The 21,058-nt window shown below is 40.5% G+C and overlaps 1 protein-coding gene and 1 long non-coding RNA gene across 2 annotated transcripts; both read left to right on the forward strand.

Annotated features, from left to right (window-relative positions):
- Positions 1-317: 317 nt before the first annotated feature.
- fhad1 (forkhead-associated (FHA) phosphopeptide binding domain 1) lies at positions 318-17,047 on the forward strand (the record flags this gene model as incomplete). The annotated part of the gene is made up of 18 exons (XM_084070040.1): positions 318-413; positions 851-1,057; positions 2,058-2,304; positions 2,427-2,503; positions 3,167-3,403; positions 3,732-3,834; positions 5,171-5,301; positions 5,639-5,710; positions 8,794-8,992; positions 9,708-9,778; positions 10,563-10,661; positions 10,901-10,993; positions 11,257-11,512; positions 12,737-12,827; positions 14,539-14,645; positions 15,524-15,683; positions 16,196-16,313; positions 16,859-17,047. 18 exons carry the CDS (start codon positions 318-320, stop codon positions 17,045-17,047), a joined length of 2,553 nt encoding a protein of 850 aa, XP_083926166.1.
- On the forward strand, positions 6,170-8,442 carry LOC311054505. Its single transcript, XR_014601730.1, has 4 exons — positions 6,170-6,232; positions 6,733-6,822; positions 7,852-7,932; positions 8,340-8,442. It is a non-coding gene; the product is annotated as an uncharacterized lncRNA (long non-coding RNA).
- Positions 17,048-21,058: the final 4,011 nt, after the last annotated feature.

The following is a 21,058-nucleotide window of genomic DNA, read 5'->3' on the forward strand; positions in this document are numbered from 1 at the left end:
TAGTGAAAATGTATAAGCTCACTATCTATTTTCACTATTATTGATGTTGTTGTCTTACAATTTTCATTTTTGAAAATGTCTACATTTTAATACAGCAATGCGTTGATATTGAAAAGAAAATGTTGTTTGTAATTTGTACTTTTGTACTTTTGATTTTTTTTAAAGCAAGTAGGTCTACTCCAGTACTTTAACTCAAGTACAAATTTGACAGAGGAACTTTCACTTATAGATGGGTAATATTTGACCAAGAGTATACTTTACTCAAGTAGGCTACTGTGGTTGAGTAGGCTATACTTTGTCCACCACTGCAGGCAGTCATGAAGGGCTTTCTGAAGACGGCAGGCTGGCTCTTCAAACTCAACCCCAATAAGACAACTATTGGAAGACACAGAGATTGCGATTTATGTCTTCAAGTGAGTGCCAGTGATGTTTGCCAGTATTTTCCTGTTTCTGAAGGACTATTTATTTCTGCCATTGCCATTGTTGAAACAGAAATAAACTAGACTCTACATGTCATCAATTCTGCAATGAATTGTAAACTTTACTACCAGTGGTAGTAGCCACTTTAACCCTATATATACATCAGCTATTTGAAAAAATGTGAAATATGTGGAATACTTTTGAAACATTTGAACAACACAAATCATGTATTGGGGCCCCTGGCACAAAATATTTTCAGATGTGGGTCCGTGGCCAAATACATATTCATTTGGGGGTCCTTGACATGAAAAGTTTGAGAACCACTGGTTTGTTTGTATACAGTTATCTCTGTTACTATGAGGATTTCAAAACAATCTGGGCAATAAATCATTGTCCAATGATTGCATGCCACTGCTGTGTTTGCTGACAGAACGGAGGGGTGGAGGAGTGTCACGCCCTCGTCACATGGAGCGCATCAGAGCATCGTTTCATTCTGAGCGACTTGAACTCAGCTCACGGCACCTACGTGAACGACTGTCGTATCCACAATGCAGCGGTGCATCTCTCCCCTGGGGACAAACTGCACTTTGGATATGGAGGTTCCACCTATCAGCTAGATGTAGATAGGTCATCATTGGTATGTATGTATGCATGCCATAATTAATAATTAAAAAAAGGTACATTTGATTATCAACATTTTATGAAAATGTTTTTTTTATTTTTTATAAATGACATATCCAAAATAGGGATGTCAGGGCTTGTAGATATGCTATTTCCAAAAGATCATGAACAAAGTTGAATATTTTTGAAGGAGTTTAACTAAACAAATCTTGTATGGGGGTCCATGGAAAATATGTCTTTATTTATAGTACAGTGTAGAGTGACACAAACACAGGGAGAGAGACAGGGAGTGACACCAACGTATTGGTAAAGAAAGATAGACCATCCCAATTGGAGCCACTAGAGGCAAAATGGTACACAAATCCTAATGGTCTCCTATGTTTACTGGTGCTAGATCCTGCGAGAGTGTGTTGCTGGGACAGAGAAAGGTCGAAAATTAAGTTGTTTTTCTCCTGATTTGCCTCTCTGAAAAAAGCCATTTTGGTATCTTGGGAAGATTGTGTGGCTGGCTATTGGGTCCAATATTTAGTTCAGTGACCATGGGGCTAAAGAATGGTTCAGAAGCTGTGTTCACATTCACTCTTCCATTGGAAAACAGACTCCAACCTGCTTCCGGTCTTCACTCTTCCATTGGAAAATAGACTCCAACCTGCTTCCAGACTCCTAAAAAGGTGGCAACCTACTTCACGCAGATACGGGAAGTAGGGCATGTCTTTCTTCTTTTTTTTTTGGTCTTGGGTGACACACAGCAAAAGGTCATCGGCCCGTTGTGAGGCTGCTTTAGAGCCTATATGTGGTACATGCCTTAACCACTAAGCCATCGGCACTCCTTGTATAATGTAGACATGCCAGGAAACAGGGAAAGAGTCAGGGAGTGACACGCAGGAAAGGTCCGTTGTACACATTTACCGGTAAATGTATAGATCTTCACTTTCACTACATTTACATCACATGCATATTGAATGCGAATAGACTGTACAACATTTCTACTCTGTTTTTCCTCACCGTCTATGCAGCAGCTCCCCTGTCCTCCCGTGACCAGTAAACAAGGCAATCACATCTCCCTGGAGTTCATTGAAGACCTCCCCCTTGACTCCTCTACCTCCTTCTCCTCCCAGCTGTGTCTTCTACCTAGTCACCCTCTACCTCCACAAGCCTGGGGAGAGGACAGCTCCCCTGTGACACCCAGACCCCCCAGTAGGGCACGACCTGCCAGCGCAGGAGCCAGGAGAAATGGAAATGGAACCATACCTATACCTAGACGTAAGCGTCTCTTATCTAATGTCCAGTCCATACACAACCATTTTAACATTATACCACAATAGAGCCACAATACATGTAGATAGATTATAAACTTTGAATTATATTCTAATCTTGCGTTCTAGGAAGTTGGTCAGGAAACACAAGAGCTGCAGCTGCATCTGAACGTTTTCAAAACATGGAACACGTCTTTCAGAAGAAGGTCACGACTTTTGTCATTTTTGTGAGCTATCAACCATTCTGTGGAGTTCTGCTTCCAAATTAGATATTGATGATTGACAGCAAAACTACAACACCAATGTATTACTTTTCTATAGGATAGTAAGTAACGTATATCCTCCCAGCAAGCACAGTCAGGACCCGGACCAATCAGTGACGTCTCGATTGGGGCTAGATCAAGTCAAACCAAGACAAGTCAGATCTGGCCCAGAATATCACCTGATTTCAACCAAAATGTATCCTGACCACAAAAACGTCACTTCCAGGACGTCATCTAAACACATTCTCATCACCCAAAATTGCTGTCCAAATGTCCATATGATGTCCTGGTGATGACATCCTGTAAATGACGTAAAGATCATCCCCATATGGGCTGTGATCTGGCCTAGTCCTGAACGTCACCGGGGTGATGACCGGGCGTCATCATAACGTCATCATGACGTCATTGTGCTTGCTGGGCTGGCTAAGAAATCGTCAACATTTTCCCAAGTGAATTCTCTATATTTGAGATACTAAATCAACTGTAAAGTTCCTTCTCCACAAAATAGTTGAATTAAATCCCTGTATATTTACTGTATTTGTTGAAGTGTCGTCAAAACTTTAGAAATTCCAGTTGACGAGTAGCTGACCCTGTTGATTTAAATAGGAGGAGAGGCTCTTACGGATGGAGGGCCAACTGCATTGTCTGGCTGTGTTTAAGAGCGAGTGTCTGAGGAAGGACGGGGTGATAGCGGGGCTCCAGGATGAGCTGGCCACCCTGGCACATCGTCTGAGTCAGAGCCAGACCACCACCGCCGCCATGCCCGAGGTCAGACGCAGGCTACGCTGCCTGGAGAGGGACATCAGCGACAAGAAGGAGCAGATCCTCATCCTCCAAGACCAGGTAAGAGATGACATGACATAATATAACATGAGATGAGATAAGATGAGATGAGATGAGATGAGATGAGATGAGATGAGTTGAGATGAGATGAGATGAGATAAAGCTTTCTTTATGGACACTACATATTTGTAACGGTGAATGAGTAGTTGTGTTGGCAGCCAACAATAGGATATATATACAGCAAGAATAGGCTTATCAACATAGAGTAAATATATAAAATACAAATCGATAACGGTTTGTTTGATCAAAATCATCATTTTCCAAATCTGGCAAACATTTTTTGCTGTATATCTGAGCCGCTGTTAGAGAAACCATGATGTGTTTGTAGATGGTGGATCTCAAGAGGAGCTCCGTTGAGATGACCCAGCAGTCTGTGAAGGAGAGGGACTTGAAGATAGAGAAACTAAAGAAGAGCAATACCACTATTTCAGGTTCTCTCTCTGCCCCTCTCTCTCTCTCTCTCTCTCTCTCTTACTCGCTCGTTTCTCTTAAGTTTATTGTTAGGTTGTTTCTATTTGTCCACTTTTACTTTTACAAATAGTTTGTTATACAACCTGGTTTTACCTGCTTTGTCCATTCTTCCGGCGGCACAGCGGGGGGCATCAAATGGCAAATTCAGACAGACAGACAGACAGACAGACAGACAGACAGACAGACAGGCAGGGAGGGAGGGTGGGTGGGTGGCAGTCATCTGACGTACAGGATCTATAATAGAGATTCTAAATCTTATCTAAATAATATGAAAGTACACATTTTACGATGCTTTCACCGATATTTTGTCAAAAAAAAAAAAAAACAACGTATCTTCATTTTTTTCTGCCTTTATTGATAGTATACAGTAGATTGACAGTGACACGCAGCAAAGGTCGTCGTGAACGGGACTTTTGGCAGCCTAGGTGCCCGGACCGCTAGGCCAGCGGTCCGGGCTGATATCTCTTTTTAATCAACTATGAAAAGAACATTTACTTTATCAAATGAACAAACAAACTAAAATTGATTAGTATTAGTACAGTAATTGTATTTAAAGGTAGGGTAAGTGATATTTTTTGGTTAAAACAAAACGTATTTTGTTAAAAGGTTAAAGCACTAGATTCTGATAGTAATCATTGCTATAGAATGTTTGTTCAGTAACAGGAGTCTCCCCGTCTCTCCAGCTCTTTAATAAACAGAAAATACATTTTCCGGTAGGTGTCAAAATCTCAGCCAATCAGGAGAAAGTGCCCATTTTTAAGCTTCATTTTTATAGTGTTCCAGTTCCAATTTTGCCTGCTCATTTCTTAGTGTCATCACTTCCAATTTCACTTGTTTAATCTATATCCTGATTGAGTTCTCTATCCTGATTGGATAAAATTGGAAATTAAACTGAAACTGAAACGAAAATGCATTTTCTGTTTTATAAAGAGCTGGAGAGACAAGGAGACTCCTTTTACTGAACAAACACTTTATAGCAATGAGTACTATCAGAATATAGAGCTATTTAACACTTATTTTGACCAAAGAAAATCACTTACCCTACCTTTAACCACTTTAAGCCCTATTTAAAAAAAAGGAAGAATACGATACGCTGTGAGCTAATACGTGTGATATTTCTGAAAACGTTGAAAGAATTGTGAAAAAACATCTTCTAATGACAAATGGCATCTTATGCTTACCCCATTTGTTTGATTTGATTTGATTGTTTGGGCATTTGTACTGCACTTTGTGACACTGTTGTGAAATGCTGTATAACATTATAAATTGTTCTAACAATAGGACTGTGGTTTGTAGGCCTAGTATCCAGCCTGCAAAGGGATTTATCTGCCAGAGAGAAAGAGTCTGTGGACCTGGCTTCCCAGGTGGACAAACTCCACCAAGACATCACTCACAAGGACATTCAGCTTGGAGCTAATGCCACAAAGGTCTTTACATTATTATTATTATTTTAAGATTAATTCAATTAAGTTAAGAATAATGAACACGAATGATGAATAGAATAGAACAAATGTGTCCCACATGATGGGGTGAACTAACATACAACATTACACAGTAAATTCTCAGTGTTCATTTATGAATGGAACCAAAAGGATCTTTGTAGACTCACAGTTAAATATAAGGCTTCTGCTAATGCTTATCTGAGTTATTGGAGAATCTGAGTTCTCCAATATCGCATTGACAATGTCCCATGACCAACCATAGATCTGATGTTTTTGTTGATATTAAGATTCAAGTACCTTATATTTAATCCTCTCTCTTTAGTTCATTAAAATGAGGGGAAAGCATCAGGAGGAGTTGCTCAGCTGTGAAAATACAGTGGTGATGCTAAAGAAGGTGGGATTCAACCTTCTATAAAAAAATATTCACACAATATATCACCCACTGGAAAACGTGGTGTGTGTGTGTGTGTGTGTGTGTGTGTGTGTGTGTGTGTGTGTGTGTGTGTGTGTGTGTGTGTGCGTGTGCGTGTCTCTCTCACTCTCTCTCTCTCTCTCTCTCTCTCTCTCTCTCTCTCTCTCTCTCTCTCTGTCTCTCCCCATCTCTCTGTTGCTTTCTCTCTCACTTCCATATTTGCTGTCTTTCTGAGTTCTCTCAGAAGCGCATGATGAAATATATTCCTTAAAAAGCCCGGGTTCAAATCCGACTCGAGGCTCTTTGCTGCACTTCCTGTCTCTCATTGTCACTTTCTATATAGAAATATAGCAGAAATGCTGAAAAAATTATAATAAACAAAAACAATCTTGTATGTAGAGCATTGAGCGATTGGAGGACACTCTGAGCCAGAAAGAGAGATGTTTACACCAGCAAGTGACTGAGGTGGACTCTCTGAAAAGTGAATTTGAGCAAAAGGTCAAGGTAAGTAGGATATTTAAAGATGACATAAATTATGTATTTGAAATGATACAATTATTAAATCTCAATAGAACATACATATATTAAAGTGTCACTGTGTAGTCTTTTTGGCAACACTTCCGGTAGCTCCATTCTTTTTTAGAACTGCACTTCCCAGAATTTAGTTTGCAACAAAAACATGGACATACAGCTCCAAAATGAATGCTGCAGGGTTTTAGTGCCAAGGTTATTTTGGAACGCAAAAATGGAACATTCTCTGAAACGGTATGTAAAAATACATAAATAAATAATGTTCCGTTACTATTCCAATGCCTGCGTCATTTTCGACAAAAAATTTGCTTAGATAAGTTGTCAAAAACACATGTATGTGAAATGGTTATTGTGAAAAATACCAGTGAAACATTATATAAAACATGTTATGAAAAGGTTACACAGTATGACTTTATTGTCAGTTATAATCTCACCACAGACTAATTTTAGAAACATTATCATTCACGTGGTAGGAGCAAGAGGCTCTGTTATCTGAAGCCAAGACAGAGAGAGAAGCAGAACAACAGAGAAGCCGAGCTCAACTGGAACAACTGGAGGCAAGGGTAAGGACTTTTGGTAGAAATCCTGTAGTCAAGCTAGAGCTGTACGTTTATTGCACTGTATATGTTTTCTCTACAGCTAAATGCCTTATTGCACATACATATGCCTGATTGTACATTTATACATACTTTTTATTCTCCCTGCCCTTATTATGTTATGCTGATGTGGATGCTGTTGAAGGCTTCTTCTTTTTTTTCTTATGTTGGTTTTTCTTTTCGTTATTTCTTTTCATTATTACATTATTGTCATTCATTGTTAGCACAGCGCTTTGTGGACCTTTTACCTGTATGAGTATTGAGTAATGACAAAAACCTTCCTGATTCAAGCTAGAGCTATATTATAGCTCTAGCTATAATATTCTAGCTATATTATTCTAGCTATATTATAGCTCTAGCTATAAAGCTGAGACCTGCTACGTGTGTGCACACACACTCTTGTGTTTTTCAGACATTTTAACCACTTAAGCCCTATGTATGAAGAATGTAAAAAAAACTGCCGATCTGCAAGCTCACAACATATCACATCCTGACGTGTTGGGAGCTTGTAGATCTGCTATTTTTCAACATTTGTGAAACATATTTTCTTAACAATGTTAGTAAGCTCCACAATATTACATGTGGGAGTTAGTTATGATTTTGTGCAACATGTTTAAAATGTTGGACTACCTCCAAACAAACTCCAAAAGAAATGCAAGCACTCACAAACAACCACAGTCTTGCACTGGGTGCTCGGTTCAAAGACAATTGAACTAAATCAAAAGATCACCAGCACTCACTTCAAGTCCTTAACTTTTATTTTCTGGCAACAAACAAACATGTTTCGGTGTGAACCTTCCTCAGCGTGTAAGGAAGGCTACCTCCAAACAGTGGCCCGGACCTCAGGTTGGGAATGGGAACCACTGGTCATCAGTCACAGGCCCATATTACAATGACGTGGGATTTAAATGGGTTCAGGAGGACCCTCATCTGTATCTTATTTTCATGTTATCTAAGAAAGAAGACATGCTTCAATCTCTCTCTCTCTGTTCACAGATTGAATATTTCCGCAGCCAGTTGGTCAGCCACTGTGACACAGCAAACACCACCTCCCCCAATGCCTTGTCAGACCAGCAGGTCAGTGTGTATTTTGCATGTATTCCACAAGGCTTTAGAGTGCAATAGTTAATCAAACTAATCGACGTAATCGATAATAAAAAAGAATCAATAATTCAATAAAATAATTGATTCATAATCAATCCCTATTTTTGGCAAGTCATCATGATGCTTGTAGCTCTTCTATTTTGAGAGACTCTATTTTCACTATTTTTGCATGCCACCATCGTGTGATTAAGTATAAAATGATGGGAGTGGTTAATATTCATTGACATATGACATATAAAAATATGTAAAGGATAAAGAAAACGCTTCTCAATTAATCGAAAAAGTAATAGATAGAATCATTGCTAAGAAAATAATCGATAGTTGCAGCCCTACAAGGCTTTAGGAAACATGTTCACATCATGAGTCATTGTTCTTTACAGGTTTTGGAGCAGGTCGCCCAGCAACTGCATGAGAAGGAGAAGCACAAGTCCAAGATTGAGGAGTTGGAAGAAAGGCTGAAAAAGACTTCAGCTGAGAAGGACTGTCTGGACAAGGAGATGGAGAAACTAAAACAGAGTCTGGATGCCTGTGGGGTATTGTCTCCTACCACAGCAAAGTTTTGAGTTTTTAAATTTAACTATGAGAGTTATCCATGCTGGTCCATTTTTACATTTATGTGAAATTAACACTGGATGTTACCATGTACTGTGCATCTTATACTATATAAAAATCACTTCTGCAGTTCACACGCACAACATGGATCATTATGGAAAACACCACTGATTTAAAAAGCATTGAAGTTTGAAAAAGGAATGAATTCATTTAACATCTCCATCATAGTGTTAAAGTAAAGTCAAGCAATTCAATCCTTCAATATCTCCATTCTCTTTTCAGAGCCAAATCCAGGAGGACTCGTGTTCGCTCAGTGTCCTAGAGGGGTTGATCGGTTCTCTGCGAGAAGAGTGTTTCTCTCCAGCTCTATCGTGGACTCAGGCCCCAATTGTGTGCATCCTGACAGCTCATCTGTCCCTGCTGCAGACAGCCAGACAGGCCCTGGAAGCAGCTGGCATAATGGTCTCAGACAGCCCTGAAGGTGACCGTGATCTGCTGCCAGTGTGTCCTTTTGTTGTTTTGTATTGCAGCCATTATATTTTATATTCCACAGTACTACGTATTTATTTTAGAATCAAGAAGAGTCAAGAAGGTTTATTTGTCACTACATGTACAATATGCAAATATGTGAGGTCCACAAAACAAAAGTACTGTGCCACAACAACATACAATAACAGTAATAAAATAAGATAATACAATACAATAAAAATCAATAAGAAGAAGCCTTCAACAAGTATCTCCATCAGCATAACATACTAATGGCAAGCGAAAATAATTATGTATAATAAGGCATTTAAATGTGCAATAAGGCAAAGCCATTTTCTGCAGAAAACACCTTGTGTATTATAATAGCAGCAATGGTAACAGTACCTTGTATTTTATTCTAAATCAGCAGTTGTCACAGAAGTAGTCATGTCAACATAACAAATGTGCAAGATACCTTGTATCTAATGTATATACTATATCAGCAAAACAACAGCCCCTATTTCCCCTCTAACCTCAAAAGGCCTTGCCTTTTGCCAGGCCACAATTGTAAATACGAATCTGTTCATAATTTGTCTTGCCTGGTTAAATAAAACAATTATAGTAACATCCGGCCAGACAAGAAGGTTACAAGGGGCGCTATGATTGAAGTTGTTGTTTACAGGGAATGGAGCTCAATGTCATCATGTCGTTGTTGTTCGTCTGTGCTACAGGAATCTTTCACGGTATCAAAACCTTGGGTCAAGAACAACACGGAAATAAACAGGAGCTTCAACATTTGAAGGTAAATTTTTGTCTCTGCCAGGCCAAAGGCGTGGCCGAGACTATGTTTTGCACCCTGTCCGTCTGTGTGTCTGTGTGTCTGTGTGCGTGTGCGTGTGCGTGCGCGTGCGCGTGTGCGTGCGTGTGCGTGTGCGTGTGCGTGTGTGTGTGTGTGTGTGTCTGTCCATCTGCGAGCAGCTCATTTCTGCCACCATTGGCCCGATCGCAGCGAAATTGTGCACGCACACTCCCTGGATGCCAGAGCAGAACCTCTGCCCCAATTTTTTCAGATCGGCCTGTTATAGCGCCACCAGGAGGTAGATTTTTAGAGGTAGATTTTACTCCTTCAGATTTTGTCCAAACATCACGCGAATCGGTACACGGTATCTCTATAGTCATGTGATCAAGACGGATCTGTCAGATTCTTCATATTCCATCCTGATTGGCTAAGATTGCCATCTAAAGTTTGCACGAGTGGCTCGTTTTGAACAAAATGCCTCAAGTCATGAACGCACCGTGCGATTGCCGTGAAACTTTGCACGGACATTCCCACTAGGCTGAGGAAGGAATGGCACCCTTTTCACATTGGCCTATTATAGTGCCACCAGGAGGCGACAATAACTTATCTGACCTGGCGGAGACCTGTGCTCCGAGGAGCACTTTTTCGAGTTATTTATGTGCATGTGTGTGTAATGTGTTTGGCACATATTTACATATTTTCACATAATAAAAAAGGAATAAGGAATATGCAGTCATTCTTAAGAGGTTTCACTTTGTTGAAAGGGTTCTACTTTGTGTCTTTGCAGTCAGAGCTAGAAGAGCTCAAAGGAAGTGAAGTGCTGATCAGAGAACTGAGGGAGGAGCTCAACTCTACCAGAGAAGAGCTAGAGATGCAGAAACAGCAGGTTAGATCACACACACGCGCACACGCACGCGCGCGCGCACACACACACACACACACACACACACACACTCACACTCACACTCACACTCACACTCACTCACTCACTTAAATGTCTCTCTTTATCACAGAAATACAATGAAATGTAATGTATGCCTAAACAATGTTCCGTTGTGCGCCGGTGATCAGCTACCGCCCTATGACAAAGTATAAACCACGTTAAAGTTGTACTTTCTAATCTAGATGAATAGAGTCCAGCAGGAAGAGGAGAGTAGGCAGCGGGAGTTGGAGGAGCTGAGAGGACAAGTGGACGCTCTTAAACATAACGATAATCAGGTGAGACTGGCCTCTTTGCTCTTTGAAAATGTTTTACCTTTTACAAAATGTACTAAATACATTTACTGGCAGCAGCTAACATGCAGTGGTGGATAAAGAGCGTCTCTAATGTCGGGTTGGGCCTGACTGATTTAATCTTAGAAATTATAATGACCCGTGGATGACGTCCATTTACTCCATTATGACAAAATTCTATTATGTATGAAAATTGAAGCAACCGCCTTCAACACATCCGAATGCTTATTATTTCCTCCTTTTCCCAGAACCTTCTGCAGCAGGAGGTGCGTCTACGGCAGGATGAGCTTTGCTCCGAGGCAGACAGAGTTGCTGAGGAGTGTCAGGAGGAGGAGAGGAGGAGGGAGGAGGAGCAGAGGTACAAGATGCAGGAGGACGAGTACAGGGAGCAGGTGAGGCAGCACGCTCACACCATCGTAGCCCTGGAGCAGAGCTGGGGGCTGGCCCAGCAGAGAGCACAGCGCCTGGAGAGGGAGAGAGACGCACTGAGGGCACAGGTCACAGGTGAGGGGGAAGAGCCTGATCGGGCCGGCAATTAACCCATTAAGACCTGAAGCCGATTCTACAAATATGTCTTCTAGATCAGTAGCTCTCAAACTTTTTCGTGCCAAAGACCGCCAAATTCATTTGTGTTTGGCCGCGGACTCCCATCTGAAAATATTTTGTGCCAGAGACCCCCAGAAGTTAATCGTAATCCAGGAAAAAGTTTAGAATAATCATGATATTGATCTGAAGTCATATCGCCCAGGCCTAGTGCCTGATTTAAGCTTTGATGTGCATCGTGTCGTGCAGTGAAATTAGTACAAAACTAACTAAAGAAGAGAAAAATGTCCTTAGTTTTAGTCTTTGTCAATTTATTCCATACATAAGCCTACATTAGCCTAGTATGAAATATATCTTACATTTGTTTAACTGTGCCATTTTTTACTGTGAATACTTTTGAATCCTTTTTTTTATTGTATTTTTTTTATCACCCAATACATGTTCTGACTCGCCACAATTAGAACAACGCTTACATAAACACAAGTTAATCATGCACGTGCAAGCGTGCACACATGTCATACAGTAGGATTGATGCCAAATAACGAGATAGGCAGATATCTTATAAACATTATCGTAATATAAGTATGTAAGTAAGTCATTAAGTAGCCTTGGGAACCCAAAGGGCAGGAGACTATCTCCTGTTTGGTAACGTGAGGTGGCTTCATGTACAAGTACATCATCTTATAGAAATAATTAAGTTTACTCTTCTTACTGTATATAAACTTTAATCAATTTAATCTGTACTGTACAGTAACATAACATATCTGTTATGTACAGTAACATACAGTACACTGAAGATGATATGCTTCATTTGATCTATTACTACTGTAATACTACACTATATCAAGAACGGCATGTTGATTATAGAACACTGCAAACTCGCGTGCGTGTGTGTGGGTGGGGGATGGCAAAGCCACTACATACAGTAGAACGTAGTCACATTCAGTTACAAGTTATTTTGTCTGTCTGAGAGAAAATAAATCTGAAAGAGATTCGATTTATGCATTCACACAATTTGGAAAAACAGCACAAAATAGCCGACCTACTGTACGAGCTCACAACACACCGCATCGCAACATTTTGTGAGCTTGTATTTTTAGCGAATGTTCCCCCCCAGAACGGAGGCGTTGGGGTTCAAGTGGCTAAGTGGTTATAACCGTGCTTCATTTAACGGTGTCCCCGTAGCTGCAGAAAAGCATCAGCCTGTGCATAGTGAGAGTCCATCATCAAGACCTGAGGAGGCGGCAGACCTGGAGCTCACTGTTTCATCACTGAGGTAAGAAGCAGTGGTGGGAAGTAACTAAGTACTTTTACTCAAGTACTGTGATTCAGTTGGGTTGGGTTGGTGATAAATCCCAGCGACATACTATGCTGGGGTGTCCAAAATATTCAAAATTCAAATATTTGAAATATGAAAATACCAGAGGGCCAACTGCATACTGTCATACTGTACCTTTTGGACGAAAGCAAAGTCACATACACATGAATCACATTACAACAATTTGATTTAACAACAGGCGTACAGAGCAATAGTTCTTTTGTTGTAATGTAAATCCACTCATTTGTGCTGTGAATAAAATCAAAACAATTCAGTCTTTTATTCAGAGCTGCATGCACTGCATTGTTATTATATTTACAGTCCAGTGAATTGTCTTTTGTTCATATGGCAGTGTAGCCAAATGTAACCAGTTGTGAAAAGGTCTCTACAAAAATAAAATAACATATAAATAGCCTTTGCTTCACATGTTGAGAAAGACACAACACTAGGAACTAGCAGTTAAGAATCGTTACAAATTCTACTGAGAAATAACCTTTCCTAAATGTGTTTAACTGTGCCATTTTTTACTGTGAATACTTTTGAATCCTTTTCTTTATTGTATTTTTTTTTATCACCCAATACATGTTCTGACTCGCCACAATTAGAACACTGCTTACATAAACACAAGTTAATCATGCACGTGCAAGCGTGCACACATGTCATACAGTAGGATTGATGCCAAATAACGAGATAGGCAGATATCTTATAAACATTATCGTAATATAAGTATGTAAGTAAGTAATTAAGTAGCCTTGGGAACCCAAAGGGTTATATAACTGCATTGTTATTATATTTACAGTCCAGTGAATTGTCTTTTGTTCATATGGCAGTGTAGCCAAATGTAACCAGTTGTGAAAAGGTCTCTACAAAAATAAAATAACATATAAATAGCCTTTGCTTCACATGTTGAGAAAGACACAACACTATAGGAACTAGCAGTTAAGAATCCTTACAAATTCTACTGAGAAATAACCTTTCTGCACATGTAATTTCAAAACATCAATGTACACATTTCACATGACTACGGTATACTGGTGGGCCATGAATAATATATTTTAGTAAGGAAGCCGTGGGCTATATAAAATCTACCCTCGTGCCACGATTGGCCCGAGGGTAGATTTGGACTATTTGGACTATGGACATGTATGCACAAGTGTCATGTCCATGGGGGGGTGTACTTGGCTTGTACATCATGGCCAGGGCATGTACTTGTACATGAAGCCACCTCATGCTACAGACACAGGAGATAGGCTCCTGAACTATGGCCCACTTGGCTTGGCAAGGCTGCTTACAGTATCTTATCATGTTTTCAGACCAGATTTGTTTAGAAAACAAGCCCAATCACTCCATATACTGTACATGCGCACACACACACACAAACACACACACAGACACAGACACACACACACACACACACACACACACACACACACACACACACACACACACACACACACACACACACACACACACACACACACACATACACACAAATGTGCATGTATGGCAACAGTGTGAAAAGACAAATTATTCTTTCTTTTCTTTCTCGCTTCTCCTCTGCTCCCCCCACCAACCCCCCCCCCCCCTCTCCTGTACTGTACTCCCCCATGCACCCCCCACCATTCTCTTCTTCTCCCCTATCCCCCCGTCCTGCTGTCTCCCCATGCAGGTCAAGTTTGGCCGAGGTTCAGCAGGAGGCCCATGACCAAGGTCACATCATCACTACACTGAGTGGTGAACTGGCTACAGCCACCGCCAGGATCACAGACATGACAGGTATCATACATTACTTGAGTACTGTACACAAGTTAACAAAAAAATATATAGTATCTGTGCTTTACTTGAGTATTTGTATTTTTGGATGCTTATAAATGACTTTCACTCCTCTACATCAGTGGTGCTCAAACTTTTTCATGTCAAGGACCCCCTAATTGACACTTATTACCCCGCGGACCCCCATTTGAAAAGATAAGCCAGGGACCCCAATAAGAGAAGGTTTTTATGGCTCTCTAGCAGTGATTCTCAACCATTTTAATTTCAAGGACCCCCAGTTTGACATGCATTAGGGCTATGGACCCCCATTTAATGGCATTTATACCTCTGGGACCCCAATTCACATTGTAAAACCAATGTTAATTTAACTCTGAGAGTGTACAAATGGAACCAAATGGACCCGTTAGGGTCCATTTGGTTCCATTTGTACACTCTCACAGAGTTGCAGACCCGTTAGGGTCCATTTGGTTCCTGTCCATCATTTAGCTGGGGACCCCCTGGAACCCCCTCAAGTACCCCTGGGGGTCCCCGGACCGCACTTTGAGAACCAATGCTCTACATTTCAAAGACAAATATTGTACTTTTGACTCCACTTACATTTCTAGGAAGGGAAAAAGTGCATCATGTATTATTAACCGCTTAAGACCTATTTCAAATATAATGAAATGTGATGCGTTGTGAGCTTATAGATCTGCTATTTTCACTGTTATTCATATTTTTGAAAATTTCTGGAAAATCTTTGAATTCTACATTGACAGAGCAACTCTCACTTGTAGTAGAGCAATATTTGACCAGGACTATCTATACTTTGACTCAAGTATTGGGGTTGAACACTTTGTCCACCACTGATGATTGCAAGCGTTGGCCTGCGCTGTCCGCAGGAGAGTTGAGCGAGCAGCAGAAGCTGGAGTTGGAGCGTCACAGGACTGTGGTGGTCGACCAGAAGACGCAGCTGAGCGCACTGACGCAGCGCTTGACTCTGATGTCACAGCTGGTGCAGCAGAGAGAGCAGGAGACCATGAAGGCACAGGGAGAGCTACAGTAAGATGGACTTGAGTGCCAAACCGATCTGCTGCACTATACGCGCGCGCGCGTGTGTGTGTGTGTGTGTGTGTGTGTGTGTGTGTGTGTGTGTGTGTGTGTGTGTTTATACATATATGATATAGCTTATTTCAGAAGTAAGTAGTACTTATGATAGTCACTATTAAGGCTTGAAAATAATAGTGGTTGTCTGAAGGTTTATTCCATGTCTGTTCATGTTGATGTTTTCCCCGTCCTGCATTCAAAAGCTGTCCAGACTCAGGCTCCAGTCCAGTCCGGGGGGCTTTTATGTTTTGTTTGGTGGTTTTTCCTCACCTTTATTTTACCAGGAGTATAGTCCCATTTAGAATAAAAATCTCTTTTACGGCCAAGACGGCAGCTTATTATTGTAATTCACTTTGTTTATTGGTAGAGGGTGCTTATCACATAGTGGAGCTTTAAAGGTGAGGGGGGTGTGAGTACTGTGTGACATCTGACCTTAAATCTATTGTATGGCGCTGGCGCTCTCTTAGGCAGAGCCGGGAGGAGTCAGAGAGTAGGAACAGTACTGACAAGGAGAAGAATGACCAGAACCATGAACAGACCCAGACAGAGCAGACATCTGCTGTATCACCGCCACAATGCAACAAGGTATATACCTAACATACATACCAGCTTGGTATTGCATGGTACCAGCTCAACTCGATGCAACTCTACTCACTTTGGGTACCAGGTACTTCATTTTCCCTCTTCATTGTAGCTGGTTGTCATTGCAACGTCCAATATTCTGCGTAGGAGAGCGCGAAAGAACAATGGTAACTTATCTGGAAACAATTTATTTCATCTGTACAGTTCAATAAAAACTGTTTCTGATAACATATTTGGCAAGAAATAGACCTTGCAGCCTGAAAACCTAGTAGCGCTAATCAGAGCACTGCGTCACGTGAAGCTTGGTCAATCAAATTTGTATGTTATGTTTATTACATACCGCCCACCCATAAGCCAATTTTATTATAAATACTAATATGCTTCTGTATTATTATTGAAAATATGTGCACTGCACATGGACATGCCCACACCCACTAACACACATACACATACAAACACAGAGTTATTTTAATTGTGATTGCAATTATACTGTATAAAACATTGAATTTGATCTTTTTGGATTAATGCCTTACCTCCTTGCTCACCAGGTATCACTTGTCAGTACTTCAGGGCAGTTAGCCAAAGGCTCAAAGTGCAGGGGCCACCGCCATCAAGAGTATATCCAGAACCAGAAGGAAGCTTTGGCTGAGACCAGGCTCAGAATCAAGACACTGGAACGGACATCAGCTCTGAGTAAATCAGGCCAAAGGTCAATGTCTCTCAAAGACTATTCATAGATTTAACCACTTAAGCCCTCTTTACTTTGTTGTACGACGAAGAGCAAAGATATACGATCTACATGCTCAAAATGCATCACGACATACAGTACATAATGTCATACATAAAGTATACTGCTGGACATTCATATAAATTGATATGCAATGTAAGGGTGAGCATGCTCTTCTCTTATTTTACAACTAACATTTATTTTTTTTAAATAAAAATATAAAATACTTTTACCATGCACTTATTTTCTTTTGGAATTTGAGTTAGAGCTCGATAAGGAAGGACATCAGCTAAAACTTGATTAGCTGATGTTCTGTTGCAATTTTTGTGTTTCAGCCAGCAGGTGGAGCCAGCAGTACAAATGTGTTGTGATATTGGTCAACTCAAAAGAGAAGCTGTTGTTTATGTACATAAACATGCAATCTAATTCAGCCAAAATCAATCAACTACCATAATTCTTAGAAATACTTTCATGCATGGTATTATAGTGGTCTCATTGGTGTATTGAGAACAGGTTGCCGTTATCTAAAAACTTTGTAAGTAGGCTACCTATGGAAAGTAAAATGGGTCAAAATGGTCTTTGTGAACATCTTTGTTTTGTAACCAACATATTGACCCTGTTGAGCTTTTGCCCCAATTAGGAGACAGAGAAACTCAATAAAATAGATGATGTGCAATGTATCACACATTTCAGTCTGCTGCAGCTTGATGTAGCCTAGCTATATTGATGTAGCTGTGTGCTGAATCTTTCAAATTGAATTCATTCATCAGTGCAATGATTTATTTATTTTTTTTACTTATCATCTATGACATTCTCATAGGTGTTATCTTTTGGTTTCACTTCTTTTGGTCTCATCATCACTAAGTGACTGAATTGTCTATGTATATGCTGGATGCATGTTGATTTACATTACACTCCAGTGTTTTATTAATGTTAGTTACAGTTATAGATTTTACTGTGTACTCTTTTGATGACACATTGCACAGCCATAGCAGCTTCAAGTGAGCATAGATTTGAGAGTGTGTTAAGGGCACACTACACATTGTCCTTGACCTGCAACAAAACAAGCCATGCTGTAATTAATTATCCTTGCTGGGCTCCTTCAGGCTGTCTCTTGCATTGGTGTTGTCAAAGGTCCATTTGTTCTAACTGTGTAGCTCATAAACATCAAGGAGCAAGAAGTTTCAACACAAATATATTCAAAACTGAAGTGGAATTGTCTCTATAATAACTCTGTTATTATTGCTATACTGTCAGACGGAGCCCTGCAAAATCCTCTGAGTGAAAAAATGGACTAGTGTGTCCCACTGATGTTTGTCATGGGTCCACCTCAGCACAGTGCTGAGTGATGGCAATAAACACCAGCCCATAACTAGGTTTTGAGGCGTAATTGCAGCTCTTAAGTGATTTTCAGTGTGTGTGGGTGGTCTAATTGACACTCAGAAGATGTTCCAGTCATGTTAATGTCAACAGTGGAGTGCCCACTGGCACATTGGCAAACAGTTGGCAAACTGGTTCGTCCCAGTGATTGTTCTGTATGCCGTATGTGTCAAGACATTTTCTTCACCATGCTCTCATTACATTCAGGAAGTTTATACATTAGGTTTTGAAAGGACATTTACTGCAGAATGTTCATCAAGATCGTTTCCTTTTCCTTATTACCTTTAGTTTAATCCTACATTTTTTACTGCTGAAAGCCCCACACTTATTTCAGTCCAACACGCTTTTCAGGTACACTTAAATCCATCAAATTACTGTGCTGATTTTATCTGAATACTGGTGTTTAAGTTACCCCAGATGCAAGCGTTAAGGCATGGGACTGATGGACATTTGGATTTTGGACATAAGGAAATAATTTATACTCTACACAGCATGTGAGGAATTCAGTACTACTGTATGCCAGTATAAATTCACACTTTGATTTATGAAATATCAACAAAACAAATCAGTTTTGTGAACAAATGAATTATGATGATTTATTGATCCAGTTAGCATGTCTGCTGGAGAGGCATAGATTTTTTGTTGTCCATAATGCAACATCAAGATCGATGTCATTGTAAATCAACAAAAAATGAATTACAAATTAAATGTTATATGCATAAGGTATCTCCCACTGTAAATTATTATTTATTTCAGTAAATCCTGAATGATTCCATGTCTTTGCACAAAGCATTTTGAACTGACATTCCTCCCCTTCCCTCATACGTGGTGAGCCCCCACCCCTCTCTCTCTCTCTCTCTCTCTCTCTCTCTCTCTCTCTGACAGTCTCTCTCCATATATGGCAATGCTCAGGTAGAGGGGTGTCCCTGTGAGGAGTTGCCCCTCCCTCACAGATGTAGACCACGGAGAAGAAAGAGAACAGCAGCTCCACAGCTGAGCTCACTGTACCCCCCCCCCCCCACCCCCCCCCCCCCCCCCCACACACACACACACACACACACACACACACACACACACACACACACACACACACACACACAAAACATGCAAATCAGGACTGCAGAATACTGTCCACATAACAGTCTCCAGATCACCACTACACATTAACTCTTGTCTCGACCCGTTTCTTGATTATCCTCTTTGTTTGAGCAAAACTGCAATGCAGAACACATAATCTCTATTCTATCTGCCTGTTTGATTGCTATGCAATGAAACTCGACAGTTATTTATGCATTATATATTTGACTACAATACAAAATTGTCTGAAAATAGTCTGTGCCAGGGACCCCCATACCTTTTTTCAAATATGCTATATTATTTTGCTGGGGATCCCCTGGAACCCTCAAGGACCCATGGGGGTCACCGGACTCCACTTTGAGAACCACTGTTATACAATATTGTTATTACTCTGTACTATAGCCTAGATCTAATAGCCTATAATTTCTGGCAGCAGTGTGTGTGTGTGTGTGTGTGTGTGTGTGTGTGTGTGTGTGTGTGTGTGTGTGTGTGTGTGTGTGTGTGTGTGTGTGTGTGTGTGTGTGTGTGTGTGTGTGTGTGTGTGTGTGTGTGTGTGTGTGTGTGTGTGTGTGTGTGTGTGTGTGTGTGTGTGTGTGTGTGTGTGTGTGTGAGTGAGAGAGACAGAGCCTGCAGCTAATGCAAGTAGAACTATTATAGTTACATGCCAGCAAGGCATGCTTTGCATTGCACAGCTCCTGTGAAGCTAGTAAAGCTACAGCCCGGAGCACTACTGTAAATGACGTGTTTAATTCAAAGTGACAGCAGGCAGCAGCTTTGGCTTTGGTATTGTTGATGAGGAAAGAACCTCCGTTGCAGGTGCATTGATGATGATGATGATGATGATGATGTGCAACGCAACCCTCTCACAGACATGTGCAGTGCATCGTGTGTCTCATTGTGTGGAAATAACTGGCAGCATTAAATACAGATACAGTCAGTGGTGGAAGAAGTACTCTGATATTTTACTTAAGTAAGAGTAGCAATACCACAGTGTAGCTCTGTTACAAGTAAAATGCCTCTGTTAAAAATGTTACTTGTGTAAAAGTGCAACAGTGTTGGCATCAAAATATACTTATATAGTACCAAAAGTAAAAGTACTTAAATATTTGAAAATAGCAGATCTACAAGCTCACAACTGTCATGATGATGAGTTGTGAGCTTGTAGATCAATTTTCAAATAGCCTATGGATAAAAATAGGGCTGAAGTGGTTATGTTTAATAATATAATAATGCATATCTGCAAAGTAACTAGTAACTAAAGTTTGCAAATAATTGTAGTAGAGTAAAGGTACAACATTTGCCTCTGAGATGTAATGAAGTAGAACAAAAAGTATTGAAATGTGGAAAAATACTCCACTAAAATAAAAAACACCACAAAATTGTACTCAAGTACAGTACTTGAGTAAATGTACTTAGCTACTTTCCACCACTGAAGTACAGTAGTGGTAGTAGTAGTAGTAGTAGTAGTAGTGTGACGTTGTTGGACAAAGCGCTGTCCTCGCTTTGCGTCCCTTTTAAAAGGCGTGGTGGTGACTCGCTACGTCGCTTAATGAACAAACTACGC

Source organism: Gymnoscopelus microlampas (assembly GCF_963454915.1).
Source record: "Gymnoscopelus microlampas genome assembly, chromosome: 10".
Taxonomy (NCBI): Eukaryota; Metazoa; Chordata; class Actinopteri; order Myctophiformes; family Myctophidae; genus Gymnoscopelus; species Gymnoscopelus microlampas.